We start from the raw sequence: 27,910 nt of genomic DNA on the forward strand, positions 1-27,910 counted from the left end.
AGTGTTTGATTGATTCAGATGCTCCGTCCATCACCACCCCCTTTTGTACTGAGGTTTACACAATGGGCTGGAGATCCCACATTTGCACAATAGGCTGGAGAGCCCAGGTTTACACAAGAGCCTGGAGATGCCAGGTTTACACGAGAGGCTGGAGATGCCAGGTTTACTCGAGAGGCTGTAGATGTCACGTTTACACAAGAGGCTGGAGACGCCAAGTTTACACAAGAGGCTGGGGACGCCAGGTTTACACAAGAGGCTGGGGACGCCAGGTTTACACAAGAGGCTGGGGACGCCAGGTTTACACAAGAGGCTGGGCACGCCAGGTTTACACAAGAGGCTGGGGACGCCAGGTTTACACAAGAGGTTGGGGACGCCAGGTTTACACAAGAGGTTGGGGACGCCAGGTTTACACAAGAGGCTGGGGACGCCAGGTTTACACAAGAGGCTGGGGATGCCAGGTTTACACGAGAGGCTGCAGATGCCAAGTTTACACGAGAGGCTGGTGATGCCAAGTTTATACGAGAGGCTGGAGATGCCAGGTTTACAGAAGAGACTGGATGCCAGGTTTACACAAGAGGCTGGAGATGCCAGGTTTACACAAGAGGCTGGAGATGCCAGGTTTAGACAAGAGGCTGGAGATCCCAAGTTTACACGAGAGGCTGGAGGTGCCAGGTTTACACGAGAGGCTGGAGATGCCAGGTTTACACAATAGGCTGGAGGTGCCAGGTTTACATGCCAGGGTTAAACAATAGGCCAGAGATCCCAGGTTTACACAAGAGGCTCGAGATGCCAAGTTTACACGAGACGGTACAAAAGGGGTGGTGATGGACGGAGCATCTGAACCAATCAAACACTCGCATCCAGTCAACAGATCTGGGTTTAATTCATCACCGTTCTCTAGCCCACTTTGCCACCCCAGTTCAGACATGGCCATATGCAAATCAATCTGACCCTGTGGCTCATGGGAACAGTCCAGCCCGAACTGCCAAGCCATGCCTTCCCTGGACCGGAAACAAGCTTCATAGGACCGGTTTATGGCATCACAGCCGTCTTCAGCCAGGCTTGCTTGAATCCAGTGGCAAAGTGAGCAAGGGACTCACGTCTGAACTGGGGTGGCAGAGTGGGCTAAAGAACGGTGATGGATTAAACCCAGATCTGTTGACTGGGTGTGAGTGTTTGATTGGTTCAGATGCTCCGTCCATCACCCCCCCATTTTGTACCAAGTTTACACAATAGGCTGGAGATGCCAGGTTTACACAAGAGGCTGGGGATGCCAGGTTTACACAAGAGGCCGGAGATGCCAGGTTTACACAAGAGATTGGAGATGCCAGGTTTACACAAGAGATTGGAGATGCAGGTTTACACAAGAGGCTGGAGATGCCAGGTTTACACAAGAGGCTGGAGATGCCAGGTTTACACAAGAGGCTGGAGATGCCAGGTTTACACTAGAGGCTGGAGATGCCAGGTTTACACAAGAGGCTGGAGATGCCAGGTTTACACAAGAGGCTGGAGATGCCAGGTTTACACAAGAGGCTGGAGATGCCAGGCTTACACAAGAGGCTGGAGATGCCAGGCTTACACAAGAGGCTGGAGATGCCAGGTTTACACAAGAGATTGGAGATGCCAGGTTTACACAAGAGGCTGGAGATGCCAGGTTTACACAAGAGGCTGGAGATGCCAGGTTTACACAAGAGGCTGGAGATGCCAGGTTTACACAAGAGGCTGGAGATGCCAGGTTTACACAAGAGGCTGGAGATGCCAGGTTTACACAAGAGGCTGGAGATGCCAGGTTTACACAAGAGGCTGGAGATGCCAGGCTTACACAAGAGGCTGGAGATGCCAGGCTTACACAAGAGGCTGGAGATTCCAGGTTTACACAAGAGGCTGGAGATTCCAGGTTTACACAAGGGGCTGGAGATGCCAGGTTTACACAAGAGATTGGAGATGCCAGGTTTACAAAAGAGATTGGAGATGCCAGGTTTAGACAAGAGGCTGGAGATGCCAAGTTTACACGAGAGGCTGGAGATGCCAGGTTTAGACAAGAGGCTGGCGATGCCGGGTTCACACAAGATGCTGGTGATGCCAGGTTTACATGAGAGGCTGGAGATGCCAGGTTTACACGAGAGGCTGGAGATGCCAGGTTTACAGAAGAGACTGGATGCTAGGTTTACATGCGAGGCTGGAGATGCCAGGTTTACAGAAGAGACTGGATGCTAGGTTTACATGCGAGGCTGGAGATGCCAGGTTTACACTGGAGGCTGGAGATGCCAGGTTTACACAAGGGGCTGGTGATGCCAGGTTTACACGCGAGGCTGGCGATGCCAGGTTCACACAAGAGGCTGGCGATGCCAGGTTCACACAAGAGGCTGGCGATGCCAGGTTCACACAAGAGGCTGGCGATGCCAGGTTCACACAAGACGCTGGAGACGGCAGGTTTACACAAGAGGCCTGGATGTCAGGTTTACACGAGAGGCTGGAGACGCCAGGTTTACACGAGAGGCTGGAGACGCCAGGTTTACACAAGAGGCTGGAGATGCCAAGTTTACAGGTTTCCTGCAGCATCAGAATACCATAGCTGCTCACGAAGAGCTGCCGCTCTGGGAGGTGTATCTTAGGGCGGAGACCTGAAAAGTTCCAGTTTAGGATTTTCATGGGGTGAACACATGCAGTTGGGGTAGCACTGGGGATGGAGGGTCAATGCAGCAAGAACCTCAGTTGTCTATAAACAGTATCCATTGTGGCACTGTTCGAATGCTTCCATTCCCACGGATGGGGCAGCAGGTGCTATTGTTTACACTTTGGTGTGGATGATTGTGGGGTTCTCTGGGGTTGCTGTTTGATGTTGATCTTTCATTTTTCTTGTGCTGTCTGGTTTGTAAGGAGTGATGATAAGTGGAGAGTGTAGTTTGTTTTAATGGGATACTTCTTATAAAACGCTGGGATTATTTAGCGCCGAGACGCCCACGGGTATTCGCCGCGCTCTACAAATATCAATAAATAAATAAATAAATAAATACATTTTGCAGTTACCTTGGTAATTTTGGCCGGATTGTCATGTGCCTCAATTTTTAGGGCTGTTCAGTGCCTGCTTCCTTCTAGGATTGGTGCATTATTTGTCTTTGTCTCAGCTTCCAATAATTCTACTGTTGTTTTTCTGCTGATTTAAAAAATAAAACACTAAAAACTATTACCTAAAACATCGTACCCTTTGAGAGCAGCACACATGCTGTTTGTTTATAAAGTTACTTGGGGGTCCCACGCTGACCCTGCAGTTGAAAATCATAACCTCTGACGCTTCCACTGCCCTCCATTATCACCTCCTCATGGCACCACAAGGTCTCTCCTTTGATACACAGGTGGGGTCCTTCCACCATGAGGCGGCTTCCTTTTATGGCCACCATGACCTTACAGTCTCACAGTGGGCCATTCTGACCCTTTCATTTCTTCTGCCCCCCCCCCACAGAACCAGGGCAGTTTCTCTGTGTTGTCCCGGAAGGGACTGGTGTTTGATGAGGTGAGACGGCTTCCCTTAGAGATCTTTGGTGATAGCCACAGCGAGTATGTAATGCGCAAAAGTCAATTTTCACCATCAACGTGGGCTGATAGCTCAACATATGTTCATTAGAATGTAATGTATAGATAAAAACAACAATTGCACATACACAAATCAATAATGAGCATTATCATAAAGAGCTGAAAACACAACCTACCAGAGTTCATGAAGCCAGACAAGGTCACAGCACCCCCACCAATTCCTACCCAGCCAAAGCCTGGAGGTGCCGCTTTCTCTGCGCCCCCAAAAGCAGAAAATAATGATTTCTATGTGGACAGTTTAAAAACAACCAACCATAGAATGCCCACAGCTGGATTGTGCAAACCCAGGCCTATTATCAATCGGTTGCCTGAAGTCAGGTTTACCCTGCGTTGACCTGCGTGGCCTTGCGTGGCCCTGCGTTGCCCTGCGTTGCCCTGCGTGGCCTAATGTGGCCCTGCGTGGCCCTGGGTGGACCTGCGTTGCCCTACGGGCCCTGCGTGGCCCTCCGTTGCCCTGCATGGCCCTACATGGCCCTGCGTGGCCCTACATGGCCCTGCGTGGCCCTGCGTGGCCCTGCGTGGCCCTGCGTGGCCCTGCGTTGCCCTGCGTGGCCCTCTGTGGACCTGCGTGGCCATGCGTGGCCCTACGTGGCTCTATGTGGCCCTGCGTGGCTCTGCGTTGCTTGGTAATGTTGGACTAATGCAGGGCAGACCCAGTCGCTGTCGTGCGGTGCTCTGCACTAGGAAGACATTCCAAGGTGCTTTCTGGAACATTCCCTGATTTACCAACACCGGTGACCCTGGGAATGTCTCATAATTGTGCGCCTTCGACAGAGCTGCATCAGGAGTTTCCTGTTTCCTGTTGAGGACTCTCACAAAAAGAAAAACACTTCAAACTATTGTTTGTGTGCAGGAAGGTGTCCCGTCAATGCAGGCACCCTTACACCATGGGGCAAGGGTTTCTGCGTTGGCGCTGGACAACAGATTGTGCACCAAGGCCGGGCTAGAGCAGGGGTGAGTCCTATCACGGTAAATAGGATGCTTTCCTGCCCTCTCCATTCCATGCAGCACAGCCAGCTGTCTTGCGGCGCTGTCTTGCGGCAATAAATGATAAATCTGCCCCACGTGTTTCTCCCCACTCTAGACTGAGTGGAGCAACCAGCAGACTGGTGCAGTGTGAGCGCCAGCATTGTGCGGAGAGGCGCCCGCTCTGTCAAACTCAGAATATTAACAAGATTTTAATGCAGAATATTGGCATTATCCCAAATTATCCCATACCAGGTGTAGGTAACATAAGTCTATTCCAAGTACCAGGTAACACAACACAATTTTACACATTTTCAGCCTGTCCTAGCTCCAGGCTCTATCTCACCGGGAGCATGAGGAAAGTAGGTCAGACCATTCTGGAGAGACCCCCCCAGCCGGCAGTGGTGGAGCACTCCAGGCTAACATCCCGCTGCCTTTTGATGACACCTTCTCAGTAACCTGACATCACCCAGACTGGCAGAGTCCGAAGACTCAGTGAGAGCGCACATAGCACAGAGTATCTCCCAAAATGACAAGTCTGTGTCTCCTCAACATCTAAACCAACTCACACCATGATGCCAGGGGTGTTTATATTGACTTTCTCTTGTTCTTTCTCTTTCTAGGTCGCACAGAACTCCATCGCCAGGTATGTTCCTGCTCTCAGGTAAAATATGTCTGCAACAAAGTAGTAATTGTAAGTGCTCATAGAGGCAGGCCTACGAAGCTTTCCAAAGCGTGAAGGTTCCTTGTGTAGTTGAAGGAAGTCTGCCTGGAGAAGGCTCTACCACAAGCACGGCTTTCCCAAATTTGAAACCTTCAACAATTTAGCATTAGCTAAACGTTACTGTCTAGGTGGAATGAAAAGTTGTGATTTGTGTCAAAGAAGGGACGGTCCAATGTGGTGGAAGGTCCTATGTACTATAGACAGTGATTTCAACTGAATGTCATGGGTCACTGGGAGCCAATGGAGAGAGTCCATGGCCTCGGGGTAGAAGAATAACGCGGCAGAGAGAGAGCAAGGTTTGATGCGGCACCTGTGTGTCTTCAATGCAGGCGGTGAACAAGATGGCTTGAAGCCCTAAAACAAGGCGGGCCATAGTCGCGCCTACTCAAAATGATGCTCAGCACCACAAGAGAGAGCTTGAGGACAACAGTGACACTATTTTACGTACAGCCTCCTCAGTCCAAGAAAGTTTTATGAACATGTGTACAGAGGGATAGATCATTGTCCATATAAACTTCTAATTCCAAACAATCAACGCATTAATTGTGAGTTATAGTCCAGCGGGCCAAAAAGCCACTACAAGAAGCCATGGAGGAGCCCGGGGAAGCAGCTACCTTAGTCTTATCCCAGTTAAACCTGAGGGAATTAGATCTAAGCCACTGCGAAGAGACTATTGGAGGGCATAAAGTACAGTTTAGCATAAAACTATTAGTGTCTCTTCCTCCTTTCAAAGCCGCCCTAGGAATAATCCCATCCTGTACCTGACCCCTCCTGCCTCTGCCTGACACCCATTATGTCTGCCTGACACCCCTTACCTCTGCCTGACACCTCTTGCCTGTGCCTGACACCTCTTACCTCTGCCTGATACCTCTTACCTCTGCCTGACACCTCTTACCTCTGCCTGACACCTCTTGCCTGTGCCTGACACCTCTTGCCTGTGCCTGACACCTCTTGCCTGTGCCTGACACCTCTTGCCTGTGCCTGACACCTCTTGCCTGTGCCTGACACCTCTTGCCTCTGGCTGACACCTCTTGCCCCTTCCTGACACCTCTTGCCCCTGCCTGACACCTCTTGCCCCTGCCTGACACCTCTTGCCTCTGCCTGACACCTCTTGCCCCTGCCTGACACCTCTTGCCCCTGCCTGACACCTCTTGCCCCTGCCTGACACCTCTTACCTCTGCCTGGCACCTCTTGCCTCTGCCTGACACCTCTTGCCCCTGCCTGACACCTCTTACCTCTGCCTGACACCTCTTGCCTGTGCCTGACACCTCTTGCCCCTGCCTGACACCTCTTGCCCCTTCCTGACACCTCTTGCCCCTTCCTGACACCTCTTGCCCCTGCCCGACACCTCTTGCCCCTGCCCGACACCTCTTACCCCTGCCTGACACCTCTTGCCCCTGCCTGACACCTCTTGCCCCTGCCTGACACCTCTTGCCCCTGCCTGACACCTCTTGCCCCTGCCTGACACCTCTTGCCCCTGCCTGACACCTCTTGCCCCTGCCTGACACCTCTTGCCCCTGCCTGACACCTCTTGCCCCTGCCTGACACCTCTTGCCCCTGCCTGACACCTCTTGCCCCTGCCTGACACCTCTTGCCCCTGCCTGACACCTCTTGCCCCTGCCTGACACCTCTTGCCTCTGCCTGACACCTCTTGCCCCTGCCTGACACCTCTTGCCCCTGCCTGACACCTCTTACCTCTGCCGGACACCTCTTACCTCTGCCTGACACCTCTTGCCTCTGCCTGACACCTCTTGCCTCTGCCTGACACCTCTTACCTCTGCCTGACACCTCTTGCCTCTGGCTGACGCCTCTGCCTGACACCTCTTGCCCCTTCCTGACACCTCTTGCCCCTTCCTGACACCTCTTGCCCCTGCCTGACACCTCTTGCCTCTGCCTGACACCTCTTGCCTCTGCCTGACACCTCTTGCCTCTGCCTGACACCTCTTACCTCTGCTTGACACCTCTTGCCTCTGGCTGACGCCTCTGCCTGACACCTCTTGCCTCTGCCTGACACCTCTTGCCTCTGCCTCTGCCTGACACCTCTTGCCTCTGCCTGACACCTCTGCCTGACACCTCTTGCCTCTGCCTGACACCTCTTGCTCTGCCTGACACCTCTTGCCTGTGCCTGACACCTCTTGCCTGTGCCTGACACCTCTTGCCTGTGCCTGACACCTCTTGCCTGTGCCTGACACCTCTTGCCTGTGCTTGACACATCTTGCCTCTGGCTGACACATCTTGCCTCTGGCTGACACCTCTTGCTTCTGGCTGACACCTCTTGCTTCTGGCTGACACCTCTTACCTCTGCTTCATACCTCTTACCTGTGGCTGACACCTCTTGCCTCTGTCTGACACCTCTTGCCTGTGCCTGACACCTCTTGCCTGTACCTGACACCTCTTTCCTCTGGCTGACACCTCTTACCTCTGCCTGTCACCTCTTGCCTCTGCCTGACACCTCTTGCCTCTGGCTGACACCTCTTGCCTCTGGCTGACACCTCTTGCCTCTGGCTGACACCTCTTGCCTCTGGCTGACACCTCTTGCCTCTGGCTGACACCTCTTGCCTCTGGCTGACACCTCTTACCTCTGGCTGACACCTCTTACCTGTGCCTGACACCTCTTACCTGTGCCTGACACCTCTTGCCTCTGCCTGACACCTCTTGCCTCTGCCTGACACCTCTTGCCTCTGCCTGACATCTCTTGCCTCTGCCTGACATCTCTTGCCTCTGCCTGACACCTCTTGCCTGTGTGCCCCTGATCTCTGCTCTGACTCTTATCTCGTTCTCAGGACTCAAAATTTGACGATCTGTAAGCCCGAGGATGATGCTGCTGAACGTGAACACACCGTGAAGAGGTTTTGCTCGCAGCACTCCTACCTGATGGAAAGAGTGAAGAAGATCAAAGGTGAGTGAGTCCAGCCCTGAGGACTTCACAGCTGAGGGGCCGGAGGGGCTTGGGGGGGGTCATACATGCAGCAGAACTAAACACACAAACTCAGGTAACAGCCTTGGGGTGCCCCCTTCATCCTCACTGTTAGATTTCGGGGTATCTAGTTGGCACAGGTAGGTACTTGTGACAAATAGGGACCCTTGCTTCTATCCAAGTTAAGGGGGTACACTCCTAAAATAACCCATGCACACGCCCTTGGTAGCTTGGCACAAGCAGACAGGCTTATCACAGAGGCAGTGTGTAAAGCATTTGTGACCACATACAGTAATCAAGTGATAACACTACGGAGGGACATCACACAGGTTTTATATATTATATTTTGATCCCTCACTGTCTGTAGCTCTCACTACTCACCTGAACCCTGGCCCCTGTCTGTGGCTCTCACTTCTCACCTGAACCCAGTCCCCTCACTGTCTGTGACTCTCACTTCTCACCTGAACCCTGGCCCCTCACTGTCTATAGCTCTCACTTCTCACCTGAACCCATGTCCCTTCCTGTCTGTAGCTCTCACTTCTCTTCACCTGAACCCTGGCCCCTCATTGTCTGTAGGTCTCACTTCTCACCTGAACCCTGGCCCCTGCACTGTCTGTAGGTCTCACTTCTCACCTGAACCCTGACCCCTCACTGTCTGTAGCTCTCACTTCTCTTCACCTGAACCCTGGCCCCTCACCGTCTCTGGCTCTCACTTGAACCCATGTCCCTCCCTGTCTGTAGCTCTCTCTTCTCACCTGATCCCTGGTCCCTGCACTGTTTGTGGCTCTCACTTCTCTTCACCTGAACCCATGTCCCTCCCTGTCTGTGGCTCTCACTTCTCACCTGAACCCTGGCCCCTCACTGTCTGTAGCTCTCACTTCTCACCTGAACCCTGGCCCCTCACTGTCTGTAGCTCTCACTTCTCACCTGAACCCTGGCCCCTCACTGTCTATGGCTCTCACTTCTCTTCACCTGAACCCTGGTCCCTCGCTGTCTTTAGCTCTCACTTCTCACCTGAACCCTGGCCCCTCACTGTCTGTGGCTCTCACTTCTCTTCACCTGAACCCTGGTCCCTCGCTGTCTGTAGCTCTCACTTCTCACCTGAACCCTGGCCCCTCACTGTCTGTGGCTCTCACTTCTCTTCACCTAAACCCATGTCCCTCACTGTCTGTAGCTCTCCCTTCTCACCTGAACCCTGGCCCCTCACTGTCTGTGGCTCTCACTTCTCTTCACCTGAACCCTGGCCCCTCACTGACTGTGGCTCTCATTTCTCACCTGAACCATGGTCCCTCACTGTCTGTGGCTCTCACTTCTCTTCACCTGAACCATGGTCCCTCACTGACTGTGGCTCTCACTTCTCACCTGAACCATGGTCCCTCACTGGCTGTGGCTCTCACTTCTCACCTGAACCCTGGCCCCTTACTGTCTGTGGCTCTCACTTCTCTTCACCTGAACCCTGCCCCTCACTGTCTGTGGCTCTCACTTCTCACCTGAACCCTGACCCCTCACTGTCTGTAGCTCTCACTTCTCTTCACCTGAATCCTGGCACCTCACCGTCTCTGGCTCTCACTTGAACCCATGTCCCTCCCTGTCTGTAGCTCTCTCTTCTCACCTGATCCCTGGTCCCTGCACTGTTTGTGGCTCTCACTTCTCTTCACCTGAACCCATGTCCCTCCCTGTCTGTGGCTCTCACTTCTCACCTGAACCCTGGCCCCTCACTGTCTGTGGCTCTCACTTCTCTTCACCTGAACCCTGGCCCCTCACTGTCTGTGGCTCTCACTTCTCTTCACCTGAACCCTGGCCCCTCACTGTCTGTAGCTCTCACTTCTCTTCACCTGAACCCTGGCCCCTCACTGTCTGTAGCTCTCACTTCTGTCACCTGAACCCTGGCCCCTCACTGTCTGTGGCTTGAACTTCTCTTCACCTGAACCCTGGCCCCTCACTGTCTGTAGCTCTCACTTCTCTTCACCTGAACCCTGGTCCCTCGCTGTCTGTAGCTCTCACTTCTCTTCACCTGAACCCTGGCCCCTCACTGTCTGTGGCTCTCACTTCTCTTCACCTGAACCCTGGCCCCTCACTGTCTGTGGCTCTCACTTCTCTTCATCTGAACCCTGACACCTCACTGTCTGTAGCTCTCACTTCTCACCTGAACCCTGGCCCCTCACTGTCTGTGGCTCTCACTTCTCTTCACCTGAACCCTGGCCCCTCACTGTCTGTAGCTCTCACTTCTCTCCTGAACCCTGGCCCCCTCACTGTCTGTGGCTCTCACTTCTCTTCATCTGAACCCTGGCCCCTCACTGTCTGTAGCTCTCACTTCTCTTCACCTGAACCCTGGGCCCTCACTGTCTGTGGCTCTCACTTCTCTTCATCTGAACCCTGGCCCCTCACTGTCTGTAGCTCTCACTTCTCTTCACCTGAACCCTGGCCCCTCACTGTCTTTAGCTCCCACTTCTCACCTGAACCCTGGCCCCTCACTGTCTGTAGCTCTCACTTCTCTTCACCTGAACACTGGCCCCTCACTGTCTGTAGGTCTCACTTCTCACCTGAACCCTGGCCCCTCACTGTCTGTGGCTCTCACTTCTCTTCACCTGAACCCTGGCCCCTCACTGTCTGTGCCTCTCACTTCTCTTCACCTGAACCCTGGCCCCTCACTGTCTGTAGCTCTCACTTCTCTTCACCTGAACCCTGGCCCCTCACTGTCTGTAGCTCTCACGTCTCACCTGAACCCTGGCCCCTCACTGTCTGTGGCTCTCACTTCTCTTCACCTGAACCCTGGCCCGTCACTGTCTGTGGCTCTCACTTCTCTTCACCTGAACCATGGTCCCTCACTGACTGTGGCTCTCACTTCTCACCTGAACCCTGGCCCCTCACTGTCTGTGGCTCTCACTTCTCTTCATCTGAACCCTGACCCCTCACTGTCTGTGGCTCTCACTTCTCTTCACCTGAACCCTGGCCCCTCACTGTCTGTAGCTCTCACTTCTCATCTGAACCCCGGCTCCTCACTGTCTGTGGCTCTCACTTCTCTTCACCTGAACCCTGGTCCCTCGCTGTCTTTAGCTCTCACTTCTCACCTGAACCCTGGCCCCACGCTGTCTTTAGCTCTCACTTCTCACCTGAACCCTGGCTCCTCACTGTCTGTGGCTCTCACTTCTCTTCACCTGAACCCTGGCCCCTCACTGTCTGTAGCTTTCCCTTCTCTTCACCTGAACCCTGGCCCCTCACTGTCTGTAGATCTCCCTTCTCTTCACCTGAACCCTGGCCCCTCACTGTCTGTGGCTCTCACTTCTCTTCACCTGAACCCTGGCCCCTCACTGTCTGTGGCTCTCACTTCTCACCTGAACCCTGGCCCCTCACTGTCTGTGGCTCTCACTTCTCTTCACCTGAACCCATGCCCCTCCCTGTCTGTAGCTCTCTCTTCTCACCTGATCCCTGGTCCATGCACTGTCTGTAGGTCTCACTTCTCTTCACCTGAACCCTGGCCCCTCACTGTCTGTAGCTTTCCCTTCTCTTCACCTGAACCCTGGCCCCTCACTGTCTGTAGATCTCCCTTCTCTTCACCTGAACCCTGGCCCCTCACTGTCTGTGGCTCTCACTTCTCTTCACCTGAACCCGGGCCCCTCACTGTCTGTAGCTCTCACTTCTCACCTGAACCCTGGCCCCTCACTGTCTGTAGCTCTCACTTCTCTTCACCTGAACCCTGGCTCCTCACTGTCTGTGGCTCTCACTTCTCTTCACCTGAACCCTGGTCCCTCACTGTCTGTGGCTCTCACTTCTCTTCACCTGAACCCATGTCCCTCCCTGTCTGTGGCTCTCACTTCTCACCTGAACCCTGTCCCCTCACTGTCTATGGCTCTCACTTCTCTTCACCTGAACCCTGGTCCCTCGCTGTCTGTGGCTCTCACTTCTCTTCATCTGAACCCTGACCCCTCACTGTCTGTGGCTCTCACTTCTCTTCACCTGAACCCTGGCCCCTCACTGTCTGTAGCTCTCACTTCTCACCTGAACCCCGGCTCCTCACTGTCTATGGCTCTCACTTCTCTTCACCTGAACCCTGGTCCCTCGCTGTCTTTAGCTCTCACTTCTCTCCTGAACCCTGGCCCCTCGCTGTCTTTAGCTCTCACTTCTCACCTGAACCCTGGCTCCTCACTGTCTGTGGCTCTCACTTCTCTTCACCTGAACCCTGGCCCCTCACTGTCTGTAGCTTTCCCTTCTCTTCACCTGAACCCTGGCCCCTCACTGTCTGTAGATCTCCCTTCTCTTCACCTGAACCCTGGCCCCTCACTGTCTGTGGCTCTCACTTCTCTTCACCTGAACCCTGGCCCCTCACTGTCTGTGGCTCTCACTTCTCACCTGAACCCTGGCCCCTCACTGTCTGTGGCTCTCACTTCTCTTCACCTGAACCCATGCCCCTCCCTGTCTGTAGCTCTCTCTTCTCACCTGATCCCTGGTCCATGCACTGTCTGTAGGTCTCACTTCTCACCTGAACCCGGGCCCCTCACTGTCTGTAGCTCTCACTTCTCACCTGAACCCTGGCCCCTCACTGTCTGTGGCTCTCACTTCTCTTCACCTGAACCCTGGCTCCTCACTGTCTGTGGCTCTCACTTCTCTTCACCTGAACCCTGGTCCCTCACTGTCTGTGGCTCTCACTTCTCTTCACCTGAACCCATGTCCCTCCCTGTCTGTGGCTCTCACTTCTCACCTGAACCCTGTCCCCTCACTGTCTATGGCTCTCACTTCTCTTCACCTGAACCCTGGTCCCTCGCTGTCTGTAGCTCTCACTTCTCACCTGAACCCTGGCCCCTCATTGTCTGTGGCTCTCACTTCTCTTCACCTGAACCCTGCCCCTCACTGTCTGTGGCTCTCACTTCTCTTCACCTGAACCCTGGCCCCTCACTGTCTGTAGCTCTCACTTCTCTTCACCTGAACCCTGGCCCCTCGCTGTTTGTAGCTCTCACTTCTCTTCACCTGAACCCTGGAACCCTCACTGTCTGTGGCTCTCACTTCTCTTCGTCTGAACCCTGGCTCCTCACTGTCTGTGGCTCTCACTTCTCATCTTAACCCTGGCCCCTCACTGTCTGTGGCTCTCACTTCTCTTCACCTGAACCCTGGCCCCGCACTGTCTGTGGCTCTCACTTCTCATCTTAACCCTTGCCTCTCACTGTCTGTGGCTCTCACTTCTCTTCACCTGAACCCTGGCCCCTCACTGTCTGTGGCTCTCACTTCTCTTCACCTGAACCCTGGCCCCTCACGGTCTGTAGATCTCCCTTCTCTTCACCTGAACCCTGGCCTCTCACTGTCTGTGGCTCTCACTTCTCTTCACCTGAACCCTGGCTCCTCACTGTCTGTGGCTCTCACTTCTCATCTTAACCCTTGCCTCTCACTGTCTGTGGCTCTCACTTCTCTTCACCTGAACCCTGGCCCCTGCACTGTCTGTAGGTCTCACTTCTCACCTGAACCCTGGCCACTCACTGTCTGTAGCTCTCACTTCTCTTCACCTGAACCCTGGCTCCTCACTGTCTGTAGGCCTCACTTCTCACCTGAACCCTGGCCCCTCACTGTCTGTAGCTCTCACTTCTCACCTGAACCCTGGCCCCTCACTGTCTGTGGCTCTCACTCCTCACCTTAACCCTGGCCCCTCTATGTCTGTGGCTGTCACTTCTCACCTGAACCCTGGCCCCTCACCGTCTCTGGCTCTCACTTCTCACTTGAACCCATGTCCCTCCCTGTCTGTAGCTCTCTCTTCTCACCTGAACCCTGGCCCCTGTACTGTCTGTAGGTCTCACTTCTCACCTGAACCCTGGCCCTCACTGTCTGTGGCTCTCACTTCTGTCACCTGAACCCCGGCCCCTCACTGTCTGTAGCTCTCACTTCTCACCTGAACCCTGGCCCCTCACTGTCTGTAGCTCTCACTTCTCACCTGAACCCTGGCTCCTCACTGTCTGTAGCTCTCACTTCTCTTCACCTGAACCCGGGCCCCTCACTGTCTGTAGCTCTCACTTCTCTTCACCTGAACCCGGGCCCCTCACTGTCTGTAGCTCTCACTTCTGTCACCTGAACCCCGGCAACTCACTGTCTGTAGCTCTCACTTCTCTTCACCTGAACCCTGGCCCTCACTGTCTGTAGCTCTCACTTCTCTTCACCTGAACCCGGGCCCCTCACTGTCTGTAGCTCTCACTTCTCTTCACCTGAACCCGGGCCCCTCACTGTCTGTAGCTCTCACTTCTCTTCACCTGAACCCGGGCCCCTCACTGTCTGTGGCTCTCACTTCTCACCTGAACCCTGGCCCCTCACTGTCTGTGGCTCTCACTTCTCTTCACCTGAACCCTGGTCCCTCCCTGTCTGTGGCTCTCACTTCTCTTCACCTGAACCCTGGCCCCTCACTGTCTCTGGCTCTCACTTCTCTTCACCTGAACCCTGGCCCCTCACTGTCTGTGGCTCTCACTTCTCTTCTCCTGAACCTTGGCCCCTCACTGGCTGTGGCTCTCACTTCTCTTCACCTGACCCCTGGCCCCTCACTGTCTGTGGCTCTCACTTCTCTTCACCTGAACCCTGGCCCCTCACTGTCTGTGGCTCTCACTTCTCTTCACCTGAACCCTGGTCCCTCCCTGTCTGTGGCTCTCACTTCTCTTCACCTGAACCCCGGCCCCTCACTGTCTCTGGCTCTCACTTCTCACCTGAACCCATGTCCCTCCCTGTCTGTGGCTCTCACTTCTGTCACCTGAACCCTGGCCCCTCACTGTCTGTGGCTCTCACTTCTCACCTGAACCCTGGCCCCAAACTGTCTGTAGCTCTCACCTCTCACCTGAACCCTGGCCCCTCACTGTCTGTGGCTCTCACTTCTCACCTGAACCCTGGCCCCTTACTGTCTGTGGCTCTCACTTCTCTTCACCTGAACCCTGCCCCTCACTGTCTGTGGCTCTCACTTCTCTTCACCTGAACCCTGGCCCCGCACTGTCTGTAGCTCTCACTTCTCTTCACCTGAACCCTGGCCCCTCACCGTCTCTGGCTCTCACTTGAACCCATGTCCCTCCCTGTCTGTAGCTCTCTCTTCTCACCTGATCCCTGGTCCCTGCACTGTTTGTGGCTCTCACTTCTCTTCACCTGAACCCATGTACCTCCCTGTCTGTGGCTCTCACTTCTCACCTGAACCCTGGCCCCTCACTGTCTGTGGCTCTCACTTCTCTTCACCTGAACCCTGGCCCCTCACTGTCTGTGGCTCTCACTTCTCTTCACCTGAACCCTGGCCCCTCACTGTCTGTAGCTCTCACTTCTCTTCACCTGAACCCTGGCCCCTCACTGTCTGTAGCTCTCACTTCTGTCACCTGAACCCTGGCCCCTCACTGTCTGTGGCTTGAAATTCTCTTCACCTGAACCCTGGCACCTCACTGTCTGTAGCTCTCACTTCTCTTCACCTGAACCCTGGTCCCTCGCTGTCTGTAGCTCTCACTTCTCTTCACCTGAACCCTGGCCCCTCACTGTCTGTGGCTCTCACTTCTCTTCACCTGAACCCTGGCCCCTCACTGTCTGTAGCTCTCACTTCTCTTCACCTGAACCCTGGCCCCTCACTGTCTGTAGCTCTCACTTCTCACCTGAACCCTGGCCCCTCACTGTCTGTGGCTCTCACTTCTCTTCACCTGAACCCTGGCCCCTCACTGTCTGTGGCTCTCACTTCTCTTCACCTGAACCCTGGCCCCTCACTGTCTGTAGCTCTCACTTCTCTTCGCCTGAACCCTGGCCCCTCACTGTCTGTAGCTCTCACTTCTCACCTGAACCCTGGCCCCTCACTGTCTGTGGCTCTCACTTCTCTTCACCTGAACCCTGGCCCCTCACTGTCTGTGGCTCTCACTTCTCTTCACCTGAACCCTGGCCCGTCACTGTCTGTGGCTCTCACTTCTCTTCACCTGAACCATGGTACCTCACTGACTGTGGCTCTCACTTCTCACCTGAACCCTGGCCCCTAACTGTCTGTGGCTCTCACTTCTCTTCATCTGAACCCTGACCCCTCACTGTCTGTGGCTCTCACTTCTCTTCACCTGAACCCTGGCCCCTCACTGTCTGTAGCTCTCACTTCTCACCTGAACCCCGGCTCCTCACTGTCTATGGCTCTCACTTCTCTTCACCTGAACCCTGGTCCCTCGCTGTCTTTAGCTCTCACTTCTCACCTGAACCCTGGCTCCTCACTGTCTATGGCTCTCACTTCTCTTCACCTGAACCCTGGTCCCTCGCTGTCTTTAGCTCTCACTTCTCACCTGAACCCTGGCCCCTCACTGTCTGTGGCTCTCACTTCTCTTCACCTGAACCCTGGCCCCTCACTGTCTGTAGCTTTCCCTTCTCTTCACCTGAACCCTGGCCCCTCACTGTCTGTAGATCTCCCTTCTCTTCACCTGAACCCTGGCCCCTCACTGTCTGTGGCTCTCACTTCTCTTCACCTGAACCCTGGCCCCTCACTGTCTGTGGCTCTCACTTCTCTTCACCTGAACCCATGTCCCTCCCTGTCTGTGGCTCTCACTTCTCACCTGAACCCTGTCCCCTCACTGTCTATGGCTCTCACTTCTCTTCACCTGAACCCTGGTCTCTCGCTGTCTGTAGCTCTCACTTCTCACCTGAACCCTGGCCCCTCATTGTCTGTGGCTCTCACTTCTCTTCACCTGAACCCTGCCCCTCACTGTCTGTGGCTCTCACTTCTCTTCACCTGAACCCTGGCCCCTCACTGTCTGTAGCTCTCACTTCTCTTCACCTGAACCCTGGAACCCTCACTGTCTGTGGCTCTCACTTCTCTTCGTCTGAACCCTGGCTCCTCACTGTCTGTGGCTCTCACTTCTCATCTTAACCCTGGCCCCTCACTGTCTGTGGCTCTCACTTCTCTTCACCTGAACCCTGGCCCCGCACTGTCTGTGGCTCTCACTTCTCATCTTAACCCTTGCCTCTCACTGTCTGTGGCTCTCACTTCTCTTCACCTGAACCCTGGCCCCTCACTGTCTGTGGCTCTCATTTCTCTTCACCTGAACCCTGGCCCCTCACTGTCTGTAGATCTCCCTTCTCTTCACCTGGACCCTGGCCTCTCACTGTCTGTGGCTCTCACTTCTCTTCACCTGAACCCTGGCTCCTCACTGTCTGTAGGTCTCACTTCTCACCTGAACCCTGGCCCCTCACTGTCTGTAGCTGTCACTTCTCTTCACCTGAACCCTGGCTCCTCACTGTCTGTAGGCCTCACTTCTCACCTGAACCCTGGCCCCTCACTGTCTGTAGCTCTCACTTCTCACCTGAACCCTGGCCCCTCACTGTCTGTGGCTCTCACTCCTCACCTTAACCCTGGCCCCTCTATGTCTGTGGCTGTCACTTCTCACCTGAACCCTGGCCCCTCACCGTCTCTGGCTCTCACTTCTCACTTGAACCCATGTCCCTCCCTGTCTGTAGCTCTCTCTTCTCACCTGAACCCTGGCCCCTGTACTGTCTGTAGGTCTCACTTCTCACCTGAACCCTGGCCCTCACTGTCTGTGGCTCTCACTTCTGTCACCTGAACCCCGGCCCCTCACTGTCTCTGGCTCTCACTTCTCACCTGAACCCTGGCTCCTCACTGTCTGTAGCTCTCACTTCTCTTCACCTGAACCCGGGCCCCTCACTGTCTGTAGCTCTCACTTCTCTTCACCTGAACCCGGGCCCCTCACTGTCTGTAGCTCTCACTTCTGTCACCTGAACCCCGGCCCCTCACTGTCTGTAGCTCTCACTTCTCTTCACCTGAACCCTGGCCCTCACTGTCTGTAGCTCTCACTTCTCTTCACCTGAACCCGGGCCCCTCACTGTCTGTAGCTCTCACTTCTCTTCACCTGAACCCGGGCCCCTCACTGTCTGTAGCTCTCACTTCTCTTCACCTGAACCCGGGCCCCTCACTGTCTGTGGCTCTCACTTCTCTTCTCCTGAACCTTGGCCCCTCACTGGCTGTGGCTCTCACTTCTCTTCACCTGAACCCTGGCCCCTCACTGTCTGTGGCTCTCACTTCTCTTCACCTGAACCCTGGCCCCTCACTGTCTGTGGCTCTCACTTCTCTTCACCCGAACCCTGGTCCCTCCCTGTCTGTGGCTCTCACTTCTCTTCACCTGAACCCCGGCCCCTCACTGTCTCTGGCTCTCACTTCTCACCTGAACCCATGTCCCTCCCTGTCTGTGGCTCTCACTTCTGTCACCTGAACCCTGGCCCCTCACTGTCTGTGGCTCTCACTTCTGTCACCTGAACCCTGGTCCCTGCACTGTTTGTGGCTCTCACTTCTCTTCACCTGAACCCATGTCCCTCCCTGTCTGTGGCTCTCACTTCTGTCACCTGAACCCTGGCCCCTCACTGTCTGTGGCTCTCACTTCTCACCTGAACCCCGGCCCCTCACTGTCTCTGGCTCTCACTTCTCACCTGAACCCATGTCCCTCCCTGTCTGTGGCTCTCACTTCTGTCACCTGAACCCTGGCCCCTCACTGTCTGTGGCTCTCACTTCTCACCTGAACCCTGGCACCTCACTGTCTCTGGTTCACACTTCTCACCGGAACCCATGTCCCTCCCTGTCTGTAGCTCTCTCTTCTCACCTGAACCCTGGCCCCTCACTGTCTGTGTCTCTCACTTCTCTTCACCTGAACCCTGGCCCCTCACTGTCTGTAGCTCTCACTTCTCTTCACCTGAACCCTGGCCCCTCACTGTCTGTAGCTCTCACTTCTGTCACCTGAACCCTGGCCCCTCACTGTCTGTGGCTTGAACTTCTCTTCACCTGAACCCTGGCACCTCACTGTCTGTAGCTCTCACTTCTCTTCACCTGAACCCTGGTCCCTCGCTGTCTGTAGCTCTCACTTCTCTTCACCTGAACCCTGGCCCCTCACTGTCTGTGGCTCTCACTTCTCTTCACCTGAACCCTGGCCCCTCACTGTCTGTAGCTCTCACTTCTCTTCACCTGAACCCTGGCCCCTCACTGTCTGTAGCTCTCACTTCTCACCTGAACCCTGGCCCCTCACTGTCTGTGGCTCTCACTTCTCTTCACCTGAACCCTGGCCCCTCACTGTCTGTGGCTCTCACTTCTCTTCACCTGAACCCTGGCCCCTCACTGTCTGTAGCTCTCACTTCTCTTCACCTGAACCCTGGCCCCTCACTGTCTGTAGCTCTCACTTCTCACCTGAACCCTGGCCCCTCACTGTCTGTGGCTCTCACTTCTCACCTGAACCCTGGTCCCTGCACTGTCTGTAGCTCTCACTTCTCTTCACCTGAGCCCTGGCCCCTCACTGTCTGTAGCTCTCACTTCTCTTCACCTGAACCCTGGCCCCTCACTGTCTGTAGCTCTCACTTCTCACCTGAACCCTGGTCCCTCACTGTCTGTAGCTCTCACTTCTCACCTGAACCCTGGCCCCTCACTGTCTGTGGCTCTCACTCCTCACCTTAACCCTGGCCCCTCTATGTCTGTGGCTGTCACTTCTCACCTGAACCCTGGCCCCTCACCGTCTCTGGCTCTCACTTCTCACTTGAACCCATGTCCCTCCCTGTCTGTAGCTCTCTCTTCTCACCTGAACCCTGGCCCCTGTACTGTCTGTAGGTCTCACTTCTCACCTGAAACCTGGACCCTCACTGTCTGTGGCTCTCACTTCTCACCTGAACCCTGGCCCCTCACTGTCTGTAGCTCTCACTTCTCACCTGAACCCTGGCCCCTTACTGTCTGTGGCTCTCACTTCTCTTCAACTGAACCCTGACCCTCACTGTCTGTGGGTCTCACTTCTCACCTGAACCCTGACCCCTCACTGTCTGCATCTCTCACTTCTCTTCACCTGAACCCTGGCCCCTCACTGTCTGTGGCTCTCACTTCTCACCTGAACCCTGGCCCCTCACTGTCTGTAGCTCTCACTTCTCACCTGAACCCTGGCCCCTTACTGTCTGTGGCTCTCACTTCTCTTCAACTGAACCCTGACCCTCACTGTCTGTGGGTCTCACTTCTCACCTGAACCCTGACCCCTCACTGTCTGCATCTCTCACTTCTCTTCACCTGAACCCTGGCCCCTCACTGTCTGTGGCTTTAACTTCTCACCTAAACCCTGGCCCCTCACGGTCTCTGGCTCTCACTTCTCACCTGAACCCATGTCCCTCCCTGTCTGTAGCTCTCTCTTCTCACCTGATCCCTGGTCCCTGCACTGTCTGTAGGTCTCACTTCTCACCTGAACCCTGGCCCCTCACTGTCTGTGGCTCTCACTTCTCTTCATCTGAACCCTGGCCCCTGCACTGTCTGTAGGTCTCACTTCTTACATGAACCCTGGCCCCTCACTGTCTGTGGCTCTCACTTCTCACCTGAACCCTGGCCCCTCACTGTCTCTGGCTCTCACTACTCTTCACCTGAACCCTGGCCCCTCACTGTCTGTAGCTCTCACTTCTCTTCACCTGAACCCTGGCCGCTCACTGTCTGTAGCTCTCACTTCTCACCAAGCTATCCTGGCTGATGATGGCTGAAAGCCCGAAACCGGTCCTAGGATGCTTGTTTCCAGTTCAGGGAGGACCTGACTTGGCAGTTTGGGCTGGGCTATTCCCATGAGGCACAGAGTCAAGGCTGATTTGCATATGGCTGGGTGCAAACTGGAGTGGCATGGTGAGCAAAAAAACAATGGATTTAGGCCCAGATCTCTGTACTGGGGAGAATGTATGACATTGTCTGCATTCTGTCCATCAACTGTTCTTTTTGTACTTCATGAGAGGTTTCTCCAGTTTTTGTCTGATTACTGTGATTGTTTGGCCCGTCGTGGCTTTGGTATCCTCACGAGTAATTGACTGTGACGAGGACGTAGGACGTAGGGATAATGCTCTGGTAACGCAGCTGGTTCTTTGTAAAGCGCTCTGACATCTTTGGGTAATGTTCGCGCTATATAAAATTGTATTAAATAAAAAAATAAAGCGATCTTCATGATCTTTACTCCGTAGTGTTTGTCATAGTCGATACAGCACTCTCGTTCCTGAATTTACTGGCCTGAGATGGCTTGGCACATCAGGACGTGGAAGGGGTATGACCAGGTCTTTTACCTCTCTAAATGGGTGGGATTAGTGCAGGACCGCTCCTGCTTTCTGGTTTGATCTTGTCTAGGAGGTGGGCGCCCCTCACGAGTTATTGACTGACTGTGATGAGGACTGCGGACGATGAAGATTACCGGTTAGTAACCGGAGCACGAATCCACCATGGTTTTGTAAGGAAGTTGATTTTCATACAGAAGGTAACTAGTGAGCTGAACCAGTCAATGGAAGCAAAAGAAGTGGTTTAACAAGCGGTCTTAAGTAACTGTAGAAAAACATTAGGGTTGAGGACTTGGTAAAAGTGAATCAGCCCCGTTACCGTCAGGAAGGGTCACTAAGATACTCTTGTGCAAGTAAAGTGAGGCAGGATGGAGCCCCTTGGTCATGTTAAGGAGGCTTTGTAGTGTTTTTATCTAGGAACCTAAATCAATATTACCAATTTATGCCCTTACACGGCTATAATCAATAAATATCCCTATAATGGCATAAGAATCAGATCCATATTTCAGTAAATCGCCCTTGCAGCCCAAGGCATGGCAAAAGCTACTTCCTTAGATTCCTAGAAAGCACAACGAGTTCTTTCAAAACACCAAACCTCCAGCAACCTGGGAAATCTCCGCTTGCTTTGTTTTGATTTGTAATCGAACTCCTGCGAGCACTGTAAGAAAAGCCTGTTCTTAGTGACATCTTTATTGACGTCTTATGTCCAAACCTTACGTCAAACTCGGCACCTTTCAGGTATAAATATACCAACATTGCCTTAAGCAAACACACGGTGGTGGTTCTGGAGCAGAGCAGCTAATCTATTTGCCGAGAGCCCAGCAGACGCGGAGAGCCCACGGACGCTGCCCCTCCTCTTTGACGCACTGAGAAAGACGCTGTCTTTTCTCCTGCCGAGAAAATCCAGCTCCGGCGTTTCCAGCCTACCCTTGCGGGTGACTGGGATATCGAGTCCTGAGGGAGAGATACCAGACCTCCTACATTCTATTTCCAAGGTACAGTGCTGACTAAACCCTTAGAGAGAATTCTTGAGTTAGATTCTTGGCAAAAAACCTACTTAACTCAAACTGCTACTTACTTACTCCTTCCCACGTATTAGGCTTAGGTCAGGTACACCAGGGTAGGCGTATTTCAGAAGCACCAGTTGAGCACGTTAGCCTATGTATATATGTATATATATTTTATCAATTTTAAAGTGTCTTATGGCTAAGAGACCATATCAATGCTTTTACAGTATTATTTCACAATACTCCTTTTACTGTACGTACTTTACTTTACATTAAGTATTGCAATTGTGGCAATTCATTTCTCTTGCATGAGAAGGAAGACTGCTCAATAAATAATACCTTTTATTGAAAACGCCCGTCTCTCTATTCTCTGCACTCTGGTGAAACTAAGAATGCACATCTGACTGAGTGAAATAGCTGTCTATTGTTTTTCACACAACTCTAGAGATTTACTCTTATTCTGAGGGAGCAAAGTTGTCATGTTTATGCAGCTGTCTGAAGCTGAATCCCTTCTTGTCTGAGCCAGGGAAGCGGATCCCTACCTATTCAGTCAAGAAAGTTTCCAGTGACCTCTGAGCTAGCTGGCGCAAACCTAAATTAAGTCTAACATAGTCAGTAGAGACCTAAATGACCTCAGTCCTACGTCTACACTGCTGTTTATGTTATTTCAATACGCAGGGCCTATAGGGAAAATAGGAACTACACTACATGGCGCCCAACGTTTGGTAAGGCGATAAAACTAACGCAAGACGTTAGAGTAACTCAGTCGTGCTTTTTTATGCAGACCCTTTTTCCCATAAATACTCCAATAGACGTCTGGAGTGGGTGAAAGGTTAAAATCCGCCGGAACTTAGTAGGAAGAGATTCCTATGCAGAGTTTTTGGTTTAGTCAACGTTGAAGGATACAGTGTTCCAAAATATTGTGCACCTAATCTTTTGTTTCCTTGAAACTTGATCTGCAACACAAAAATCTTTCTGCCAGTAAAAATGTTGGAAAGGGAAGATGATAGGGATGCAGCTAGATTAGCAGCTCAACTACTAGAGGATGACACGAGTCTCCTACAGAATGACCGAAATGCTATCCTCATTCCGGTCAACATAAGAAAAACTATAACTTTAAAACTTATAGAAAACGGACTGACATCACAAGGTGGTACAGTCATTTTCGTGATAGAGGCACACGAATATCGGCAGACAGAGGTATTCTATTCCTGGATAAACTTTCCAGCGGCAAACGCTACAACACACGAATTCCACTATTACAAAATAGAGGAACCTCCGGAAGAATGCACTCCTTTCGAGGATGTGGAAATCCCACTAATTACCAAGAGCACCTGCTCTGGTTTAAAGGCGCCCTAAAACATAATGATCACATCACCAGGCTCGGTCCGCTAGGTAGACCAGGAGCAACGTGGCCAGTTCTAGCAAGCTACACACCACATCCTGACATTGATAAACTGTCAGAAAAGGCACTTTTAGCCCAGCTAAAATTACTAATTAAAATTCACAGACAGTTAGATCAATATGTAATGCGGACTGCAACAGTCCAACCAGCTGTTAACATTCCACAGCTGAACCCTCATCAGGGAAACACAAATAAAATTACACCACAGAACATACAATCATGTCTTGGTAAAACACCCATAAAACGGGAACAAATTCCATTCTGGCTAGCACAGAAAATAACTCAAATAGAGGCAGTATTCCCGAATACTACCCCTATTGAGAAACACAGAATTCTGACTATCTGCCTTCCAATGGGGGTCGCACCACATGTGGAGGACTGTGACACTTGGGGTACAGTCTTTGCTTCCATTTACACAAAAACACATGGTGTTCCGTCTCTGGCGGTAATACCAGATGTACTAATTTGTAATTTGTAATTTGTAACTGTGTTTTGTATCGCGCCAACTTACCGACAGGTCTCAAAGCGCTACTGACCAAGTACAGCAACAAAGATGGAATAAGAGTATAGAGGTGTCTGATCTAGTAGCCGGCTATTGAGATGGAAAAGCGTCTTTGAAGAGTAAGGTTTTCAGGGACTTCCTAAAATGGAGAAGATTAGGTTCTCTGCGAAGCGCCTCCGGTAACTTATTCCAGATGGTCGGGGCCTGAACTGAAAAAGATCTGCCTCCTTTAGTTGTTAACTTGAAACGTGGACAGGATAGCAGAAAAGATCCGGACGATCGCAGGGCGCGCTTGGGTTCGTATATCTTGAGCCTTTCTTTTATGTAGGCTGGCGCCTACAAGACAGATTCAAAATGAATACGGTCCAGAACCTGCTTTAACTCTTAGTATGAAATTACTGAAAGACTTCAAGCAGGTCTCGGCTATATTATTAGCCAACATAAAACGAGAAGCAGCATCTGTGGCGATCCGCCAAAAATTGAAAGAAACAGATATAACAGACCAACCAATTGAACTTGCCAGAATCATAGAAAAATCCTATGAAGAACTAGGTAGAGATAGTTTGGGTGGGAAACCAGTAAAACCCCAACTAACTGAAAATCCTGAAAAGATATTTATTAAAAATAATCTAAACACTCCTAAAAGGAGCTGGGATGGAAATAAACAATCCACTCCCAAAGAAAAACGTTTCCAGTCCAGAGGAAGGTCTCCTCAGCGGAGAGAAAGAGCTCCGAGCAGAGAACACCAGTCTCCCCAAAGGGAGCCCTCTGAAAAAAGATACAACCTTAGAAATAGGGATAATTTGAAAAAACCTGATAGATATCAAGATATTGATACACGTCCCTCTCGATCTTTTTTGCAGAAATCGGAAAGAAGAGGACGGTCAGAACACAGGGAAGAGCACGCCAAGTCCAAAGACAAGGAACCTGCTCAAAGTAAAAAAATACAATTTCCAAGAAAGAAGGTAGCCAGTATTAAAATAATCGAACATGCCAAGGATACTGAAGACACAGCTGAAAAACGGAGAGTGGGCACAGACAATGTTAGACAGCGCAGCAGAAATCACCATAGCTCGCAAGATCCTGATGAATCATCTGGAGACAGTGGACAGGAATGAATACATTCAAGTGGAAACTGCAGACACCAGAGTTAGCGAACCTCATAAAATATACGAAATAACTTTGCGTATAGAGGGAGATAAGACTAGGAAGGTAAGGGGTCTGTTTTGGGATAACCTCTCAAAAGGCTATGCCATCCTGTTAGCCGAGAAAGACTGGCCACCAGAGTTTGTCAGGGAGTGCCCACGTGGCGAAGAAATGATTATGCCTGCCTTCTCAAATCATATTCCAATACATAGAAAATATATATATGCCAGAAAATGGGCAGTAGCTCAAGCACCTGCATTATATAAGAAACATGTAGGATGGGATGAGGACTCTCCTCCTCACAAAATCCAGTTAAAAAGTCAACCAACTGCACAAAGGCAGTATCCAATTAAGCAAGAAGCTAAAAAACAGGTCAGGGAGATCTTGGATCAACTTGAATACCAAGGAGTGATTGAAACATGCACCTCTCAAATGAACAATCCTTTGTTTCCTGTCTCCAAACCAGACAATTCATATTGTCTAGTCCTGGACTACAGACACCTTAACTCATGTTGCAAGACATTTGCAGTACAGAATTTGCATAGTGCTGCACTAATGAATAACATCGTTCGCAAAAAATACAAAACAACATTAGACATCTCTAATGGATTCTTTTGTCAAAATATCGCACCAGAAAACAGGTATTTAACCACTTTCTCAATATTGGGGGTCACAGTAAATTTCTGTCGACTCCCACAGGGATTCAAGAATAGCCCAGGATTATTCTCAGCAAGAGTAACAGAGTTACTACAAATGTATGATGATGAATCATTATCTTATGTCGATGACATCTATCTCACAGACGACGACTTGGATACTCCCTTGAAAAGAGTGAACACCATAATACTTGGGTTTGCAGCAGAGGGTTACAAATTCAACTTTAAAAAGTCACGAATTTCCCATCTAACTGTCCTATTTTTAGGATACGAATTATCAAGTAAAGGCAAAAGCCTAGCAGACAACTTCTTAGAGAAGTGCGCTGTACTCCAAGCACCAAAAACGCTGAAGAACTTACAATCGATACTAGGCTTCCTGAATTTCGTAAGAACTTACATTCTAAATTATGCAGAGAGGGTTAAACCTCTCTACGAATTAATAAAACCTGATTTTCAACCAATAAATTGGACTCAAAAACACACAGAAATTTTGAGATCACTGCAAACAGACATGTTAGCTAAAACAAAATTAGAAACACACGACAATACATGCAATCTTGTAATCCGAGTCATCCCAGGAAGATGCAGATTCACGTACTTGACCTCTAATGAGGGAGAAACGGTACCAATAGCTTAAAGTAGTGTGGCTCACTGGTTAGAGGCGGCAGACCCGAGAGCAGAGGATGGCCCGGGACCAGGGTTCGATTCCCGGCGCGGCAGGTTTCTGGACCAGGGTCAGCGGACTCGATAATTCTCTCGCCTCGGTGCCCACTCTGATCAGCGATCACACTCGGCAACTCTGGACATTAGCTTGCCTCATCTTCACTAACGGCCCCACCAGACCGCCGGGGATGCCTGGTCTCACCCTGGAGATACCCATTAAGGGACCATCTCTCAGGGAAGCCAGGAAGGGTTTCGCAGCGGTCGAAGCGCCTTGGGACCCTCCGGGTAAGTAGTGCGCTATATAAATGCCTATACATTTACATTTACATTTACATATACATTTACAAATCACACTTGTACACAAAAGCAGAAAAAACATTCAGTCTTACAGAAAATACTGTGAAGGCGGTTCAGACGGCTATAGCAAAAGAAAGAGCCCTAGCCCAGGGCAAAAGAATAACTGTTTTTACAGCAGAATCAGCCTTTGAGGCATTATTCAGCCCAGTTAATCTAAAAACGGTGGCACTGGATCCAAAATGGATACAGTGGGAAAATTCTCTTGCTGCAGAAGACGTGATATACTATTTTGTCCCGAATATCCTCTGCCAATCGAAATTCTGCCTCTCCAACAATACTCTTGTATAATCTATATGGACCGATTTGTACAGCATTACAATGTAGATGATAAATCCCACAATGCAGCCTGCGCGATTGTTAAAGGTCGCTGGCTGTGCGGTAAATTCAGACCGAAAATAACAAAAACTGAATCACTGAGAAACTGTTCGGCTCAGCGAGCTGAAATCAGATCTTTAAAGATGGCGCTTGAAAATGCCCATTGTGAATTCCCGACACTAATAGTGTGCGATTCGCATTTCTGCGTCAAATCTTACAATAATGATTTGCAGATCTGGGTTCAAAACGATTACAAAGATGACACAGGTGCCACAATCAAGCATAAAATGCTTTGGAAACAGGTAGTTCTTATACAGAAAGAACTACAAAAGACTCACGTGATACACACATTGAGTCATCAACGTGATGGGGTTCACATTGCAGGGAATTCATTGGCTAATACAGCCACAGCGGAGGCAACTAAACTGGCTTCCTTAGCCACAAAAAAGCGTTCAGAAAAATACATAGACGGGGAAACCATGCTGGCGGTAAAAACGTCTTCAAAAGGCAAGGCGTCTTCACTGTGCAGCACTACCTGTGAACTATCCACTCAATTATATATACGTAATTAACGCAAATCAGTTCCGTTTGCTCAAATCCCTGGAGTGGGAGATAGAGTAATTCCAAACATGAACAGGAGA

At 51.7% G+C, this 27,910-nt stretch overlaps 1 protein-coding gene across 1 annotated transcript in view; it reads left to right on the forward strand.

Annotated features, from left to right (window-relative positions):
* LOC147668722 (E3 ubiquitin-protein ligase TRIM11-like) overlaps positions 1-27,910 on the forward strand; it is a 193,275-nt gene that overhangs the window by 134,190 nt on the left and 31,175 nt on the right. The window contains exons 4-5 of the mRNA XM_086948473.1: positions 5,184-5,206; positions 8,068-8,183. Coding sequence (XP_086804599.1) covers positions 5,184-5,206; positions 8,068-8,183 — 139 coding nt within the window. The remainder of the gene's footprint in view (positions 1-5,183; positions 5,207-8,067; positions 8,184-27,910) is intronic.

The sequence above is a fragment of the Lissotriton vulgaris genome, unplaced genomic scaffold, assembly GCF_964263255.1.
Source record: "Lissotriton vulgaris unplaced genomic scaffold, aLisVul1.2 SCAFFOLD_494, whole genome shotgun sequence".
NCBI lineage: Eukaryota > Metazoa > Chordata > Amphibia > Caudata > Salamandridae > Lissotriton > Lissotriton vulgaris.